The 6,713-nt window shown below is 47.8% G+C and overlaps 1 protein-coding gene across 2 annotated transcripts in view; it reads left to right on the forward strand.

Annotated features, from left to right (window-relative positions):
• The window catches only part of GART (phosphoribosylglycinamide formyltransferase, phosphoribosylglycinamide synthetase, phosphoribosylaminoimidazole synthetase), a 27,749-nt gene that overhangs the window by 9,568 nt on the left and 11,468 nt on the right, over nucleotides 1-6,713 (forward strand). Inside the window, exons 6-13 of one of the 2 annotated variants that reach the window (XM_006753108.2) lie at nucleotides 491-616; nucleotides 900-987; nucleotides 1,178-1,263; nucleotides 1,812-1,980; nucleotides 2,686-2,917; nucleotides 4,514-4,608; nucleotides 5,181-5,290; nucleotides 5,639-5,837. In XM_006753108.2, coding sequence (XP_006753171.1) covers nucleotides 491-616; nucleotides 900-987; nucleotides 1,178-1,263; nucleotides 1,812-1,980; nucleotides 2,686-2,917; nucleotides 4,514-4,608; nucleotides 5,181-5,290; nucleotides 5,639-5,837 — 1,105 coding nt within the window. Of the gene's footprint in view, nucleotides 1-490; nucleotides 617-899; nucleotides 988-1,177; nucleotides 1,264-1,811; nucleotides 1,981-2,685; nucleotides 3,458-4,513; nucleotides 4,609-5,180; nucleotides 5,291-5,638; nucleotides 5,838-6,713 lie in introns of those variants that run through there. The other variant, XM_015560402.1, reaches the window with a different exon arrangement.

Here is a 6,713-nt window from a genome sequence, read left to right on the forward strand (position 1 = left end):
ACCTGGGGAAACAACCTTTCTCGGAGAGGTGACCTTGGTTAAAACACATAGTGCCAAGAAGGTGAGCGAACATACCAAGAACAGTATGCCATATATGCCAGGTCCCTTGAAACAGCAAGGATGAACCGGCTCCCGGCACATTATTCGGGTGTTTCATCTGAAAGCATAAACCTGCAGGAACAAGGGAACTCGTATGTGTTTAGTATTTGGGATGCGAGTGAAGAAAGAATTTACCCTCTTACTCATCCCCAGTTCTCAGTAAGAGACTTGCACTTATATCTAATGTTGAAAGGTTGAAATATTTTACTTTGGGAGGACCTTGATTTTTTACGTAACCTGATTCTTGAGTTAGGGTTATTTGTATTTTAACTCATTTTACTTTGACAAAAGAAAGCTTTCTCTAAGAAAAGTTAGGGTTCACGCTCCCCTTGTTAATGAACTTTGCACTTCCCGGGTGTAAGGTGAGTGGACTGTTGTGTCTCCTGTGCAGTGTCTGTGCTTCACCGATGGGAGGACCGTGGCTCCCATGCCCCCTGCGCAGGACCACAAGCGGCTGCTGGAGGGAGATCGCGGCCCCAACACAGGCGGGATGGGGGCCTACTGCCCAGCCCCCCAGGTACATCTTGGCTCCGCAGAGGGTCAGTGGGGATGGCCGGTCTTCTCAAAGGGCTTTGAGAGGCGCTCTGCTGGTTGTGGTAATTTTTAACTCTCAGAGGACAGATTTCCTATTTCATAAGAATAAAGCTAGATGCCGATTTGATAGGGCCTGTGGGAGGATTTTAAAGGTTTGTGGATTTAAAGTGATCACTTTCTTTGTCCCCGTTCAATGTCCCATGTGGTATGGCCCACAAGATGCCTTTTTAAATATCAGTCACATTGTCATGCTTGCTTGTCCCCAGGTCTCTAAGGATTTGCTGCTGAAGATTAAAAACGCCATCCTCCAGCGGACAGTGGACGGCATGCAGCAGGAGGGCACGCCGTACACAGGTGCGCGCTGTGCGCTGTGGGCGCTCAGGGCTCCCAGCTTCGCCGGGCCTCCCGTTTCCTTCTCCACGCCTCCCGTTGGCCCTGTCGGAACGGCTGTTACGGCTCTCCTGCGCCTTTGAGTGTTAGGAGGTTACGTTCTCAGTGTCGGGCACAGGAGAGCCTTCACTACAGCTTTCCCCTTGGCATGCAGGTGTTCTCTATGCGGGTGTGATGCTCACCAGGGATGGCCCGAAGGTTCTGGAGTTTAACTGCCGTTTCGGGGACCCGGAGTGCCAGGTGGGTAATCATTTTAGCTAATACCAAGCATTGCTTTCTACAAGATGTGAGTTGTTTTAATCCCAGGACTTATGAGCCTGAGATAATGACCTTTGAGAAATAGACACAGAACAACACGGGTTTGAACTGTGTGAATCCACTTATATGCAGATTTAAAAAATCAACACATAGTCAGCCCTCCCTGTCCCTGGGTTTTGAATGTGTAGATTCAACCAACCTCAGGTCCAAACAGCACCTTCAGCGCGTGGTTGCGGGTCCGCGCATGTGGAAGCCTGGCTGTGTGCGTCGATCTTCGCCGTCTCATCTAAAGGACTTGAGCGGCCACAGATTGTTTAGTCTGCGGCGGGACCCTGGGTCCAATATCCTGTGGGTACAAGGGGCGACTGTAAGGGTTTGAGGCGTCATAAACTGTATGCGGATTTTTGAGGCGGGGTTGGGGCCCCTCGCCCCGCGTTCGTGGGCCAGCTGGGTGTGCGGGTTTGCGAGAAGCCAGTGAGCAGCGTGTCTGAGACTAAACTCCTCCCGTTGCCGTGCGGACTGTTTCCCAGGTGATCCTCCCGCTCCTGAAAAGCGATCTCTATGAGGTGATTCAGTCCGCCCTGGACGGCCTGCTCTGTGCAGCTCCGCCTGTTTGGCTTGAAAACCGGGCGGCCATCACTGTCGTCATGGCAAGTCAGGGCTATCCCGGAGACTACGCCAAGGGTGTGGAGGTGGCAGGTGAGCGCTGGAGGGCGGAGGCTGGGCACTGCCGCAGCGGGCTCCCTCCCGAGCGGTGCGGCTCTGCTGTGTTATTTGTATTTCCTCTGTTCTTAAGGGGGTGGGCCATCAGAAGCCTTTCAGGGTCTCTTCTCATAAGCGTGTTGCTTGTTGGATGTGGGCGTTCGAATATCCAGGATTACTGTGTTTGAAGACCATCCATCTCCCCTTCTGGGCAGGAAAGGCAGATGGGCCTGGCCACGCAACAGGAGATGATGGGGCTCGGAGGGTGAGGAGAACGGTAGTGTGACTGCACCGATGAGTCAGTGTCACACATACGGTCGTGGAATGACCATAAGGGGCCCCATTTGCACTGCACTCGAGTCTCCTGTGGCAGGTTCCAGCGCCGTCAGAAGGAGGTGTTTTCCTTGCAGTGATCCTGGTGGTCATTTTAAAAAGCAAGCGAGCGAGCCCCTTTCCCTGGGTAGCTGTGACAGGAGAAGTTCCGTTACTTTTAAGTAAGAGATGTGGTCAAGAACAGGCCGTTCTTGGGAAACGTGTGTTTACTGTTATGTTGCATTAATGCCTTCCTGGTGGGAATCTGGTGAGGATTCATTAACGTGAAATAAAGATTCTACTTTGAAGAAAACTGTGGAAATGACAGACGAGCTCCCCAGTGTAGAATGTTTTCACTGCAGCTACTGAGCCGAATGTGCTGTCCTACAGGCGTTGCCGAGGCCCAGGCTTTAGGGCTGGAGGTGTTCCAGGCAGGCACAGCCCTGAAAGACGGCAAAGTGGTGACCAGTGGAGGGCGAGTCCTCACGGTGACCGCCATCCGGGACACGCTCATCGCAGCCCTCGAAGGGGCCAAGCAAGGACTGGCTGCCATCAAGTTTGAGGGCGCCGTCTACAGGAAGGACATTGGCAGCCGTGCCATAGCGTTCCTCCAGCAGCCCAGGTAAATGTCCTGCCGGGGGACGGCAGCTCACACGGGCAGGCAGGCTGGAGACGGTCCCACTAACCCTGTGCCAGTCATCCCTGCTCTTTTCTCCCCATGGGACTAACCAGATTTGGATTTGCATTTAGTTTGAATCAAAATCATTTACAACTCTAGTCAAATGAAATGGAGAAAATTTCCTGGGAGTTCCCTCTGAAAAGTTCTGTAAAACAACAGTGATGTTAAGGATTTTTTCACATTGTCCACTTTAAATATATGCAGTCATTTGTTACTCATCAGTAAAGCTAGGGAAAAGATTTTTATTCCGTGAGTTATCATATATTTAAATGTGGCTGCTTATCATAATTCCTGGTTTTGTCAAGGAATTCAAGATGAAACTATTCGTCATCCATTTTTATGAATTAATTTGGTGAAACTATACACTTGGGCAGTCTTCTTTGTCACTGCATTTACATTTATCACTGAAATGGATTTTTACCTTTATTGATTCATTTATTGATATGTATAGCTATTCCTTTGTGAAAATCAAACTTTTCATCATAAGTGTGGGTGTTTTGCTTTCTTAACTGTATATCAGAGTTACTGTTCTTATTGAGTTCAACTAGAAAAATAAATAAGTTCTAGGACAAAATAAATTTTTAAAAATTTAATTCAAACTATACTGCTACTTGTAGGCAAGGTTTTTTATAGTTTAAATATTAGCTTTTTAAAAGTAAATAACATTAAAATACCACAATAAAAATTCATTCTTTATTTTAAAATGAGTAGATAATTCTCATTGGAATGAACTATTTCAAGGGACTGCAATTCTTTTTTTTTTTAAATGGACTTTTTAAAAATATGTTTTTATTGATTTCAGAGAGAGAAAAGGAGAGGGAGAGCTAGTTCGAGCCCACAGCCCAGGCATGTGCCCTGACCGGGAATCGAACCAAGGCCTGGTTCATGGGTTGACGCTCAACCACTGAGCCACAGTGGCTGGGCAGGGACTTCAATCTGAAGATGAAGATTTTTTAAACCAATGGAACCAAATATATTCTTCCTGTTGCACCTTTTTCAAAGCCTCACCTATTTCTTCACGTGTCCCTGCATCCCACGAGGCCCGCACGCTCGTTTTTGTAAGGCAAGGCGCGGCTACTGAACCCCAGTGCAAGTCACGCTTGGCTTCCACATGCACCGCTCCACCACGTGTGCCTGATACAGAAGGAGGTGCACCGAATACCGTTATCTCGTGCTGTCTCCATGGTTTTTCTCATGTTTCCCAACTGTCTTCAGCCATCAGGAAACTTACATTACTAAGTAATTAAATAGTTATTAATTACTTATTGCAGTGAGAGCTGTTTCATTGAGGGATTTCTTTGTCCGGTTCTTAGAATGTTAATGTTACTCTTTGGACTTCGTTTTGATTCTCCTTTCCTTCCCGCACCAACACTGAACAGAAAGGCTGTGGTGCAATGTCGGCATCTACCCCTGTGCGAGGAGCTGATGGAGGAAATAAGTTACAGCAGTCCTCCCCTGGGGCCGTTCACAGGTTACGCTTCCCATCATTTCCCCTGACTTTTAGGTCATGGCCTAGGTTTTGTTTTTTTAATTCTTTAGGGGCCTGACGTACAAGGACTCTGGGGTAGACATTGCAGCTGGAAATCTGCTGGTCAAGAAAATTAAGCCTTTAGCCAAAGCCACCTCCAGACCAGGTGAGTCCGATCCGGGCCTTGATTAGTTCATTTGCTTGGACAAACGCTCTGGAGTGTTTGGGGCTTGTAGTTTTCAAAGGATAATGTTCAAAATCGATGCCCGGTTCTGTGAGTGTTGCCCTGGAAGCCAGACAGACCCATAGTTTTCTGGTTTTCTCTGTTATTGCCCTAGTCAGTTCTGCTCAGTGGATGGAGCGTCGGCCTGGGGACTAAAGAGTCCCAGGTTCGATCCCCGGCCCTGGTCAGGGGATGTGCAGGAGGCAACCAGTCAATGTGTGTCTCTCACATCGATATTTCTTTATCTGACTCGCCCCCTCCCTTCCAATCTTTCTGAAAAATCAGTGGAAAAATATTCTCTGGTGAGGATTAACAACAAAAAAAGAAAACCCATTTCTTATTTATGGTGTTAAACTCAATGAGATATGTCTGTCCCTTTAATATTTAATTCTCGATTGGGCTTTCAGCACATGATACTCTTGCGTTCTCTGAACAGGCATGGAGAAGCGTTATGTGTTCTCGCGTTCACCTGATCTGTAGAAATGCATTGACTAAGTGGATTTCCTCCCCAACAGGCTGTGATGTGGATCTCGGAGGTTTTGCTGGTCTTTTTGATTTGAAAGCAGCGGGTTTCAAAGACCCTCTCCTGGTCAGTGGAACAGATGGCGTTGGCACGAAACTGAAGGTAATCAGACACTTTTGTGAATAAAGGCCTCATGGGGAACACAGAGAATTTACGTACTTTTCCCCTTTTGACATACAAGCACTAAGAGCAGCCATCCAATAACCATATAATAGGACTAAAATATCGACATGTTTCATAACACAATGTTGAGGCTCTATCTGGATGGAAGGGTTATTTTAGGGGACCAAAGGGGGTACTTTGGACCAAGTCACATCAGAATGTAGTGTTCTTTGTCTTTATTGCTCAGAGCAGCTGGCCAGAAGTTGAGACCATTTGTGCCTCCGCTGCTAAATTGACAAGTTATAATCTGGAGCTTCACGTCCCATGGATGTTTCTGCTGTTCCGTAGATTGCCCAGCAGTGCCACCAACACGGTACCATTGGCCAAGACTTGGTTGCCATGTGTGTGAACGATATCCTGGCACAAGGGGCAGAGCCCCTCTTCTTCCTCGACTATTTTTCCTGTGGGAAACTTGACGTTGGCACAGCTGCAGCGGTTGTTGCTGGCATCGCCGAAGCGTGCAGGACAGCTGGGTGTGCCCTCCTCGGTATGAGCCCCCTTGTGGCGTGTCCTCCGCTGTGTTTTGGCCCCATGTGTAAGCGGGGTCGGTACCAATACAGCGAACGAGAGAAGACCACAATCACACGATGAGGCCAAAAAGGTAGAAACCACGCTGCCCTGAGAGAGCGTGGCCCTGGTGTCCCGAAGCCTCCCCGGGTGGTTCCTGGGCTCATATTCCTGTGCCAGCCAGGCCTCGCCTGTCTCCCTGGTCTTTGGCACCTTTGCATCCCATCTTTCTCAGTGGCCTCGCGGACAGACAGGGTGGGTCATTCCCTCTGGACTGGCCCTGCAGCACAGGCAGGTGGGTTCTGGGCATGCTAAGTCTTAACTTTTCCCACAGGAGAAAAACAAAATAAAAAGTGCCCAAGGTTTATAGAAACACTAGTGGCCCGGTGCACGGATTTGTGCACATTGAAAGGAAATTAATTAGAAGAAATATTTTAATACCGCTATTCGCCCTTTCTCTATAATAGAAGTGTCAACCAAATTCACAATCGACAATGACAGATGGAAACACACATGTAATTGGCACCAGCAAGAGCTTTATATGTATTGCACATGTGCAAGTTAACGTAGCCTTTTATAGATAGAGAATAAACTTGCTTAATTAGACCTGCTTTCTGATGTAGCTAAACTTTTCCCAGCCCAGTGAAGCACCCCAGCTTCTCTTTCAGGTAATTGTCAGCAGCACAGCAGTAAATATCAACATGAAGCAGATGATTATTGCAGATCACGCAGGGAGAACAAAGGGTAAAATGTTTAACTGCAGCCATGTTTGACTATGTTCTGCGCAGTGAGAAAACCTGAAGTCATTGTCAAGGTCCATTTCTTCTTTTCGGTTGGGTCAAGTTTCTAAACTTAC

This window comes from Myotis davidii, unplaced genomic scaffold (assembly GCF_000327345.1).
Source record: "Myotis davidii unplaced genomic scaffold, ASM32734v1 scaffold170, whole genome shotgun sequence".
NCBI lineage: Eukaryota > Metazoa > Chordata > Mammalia > Chiroptera > Vespertilionidae > Myotis > Myotis davidii.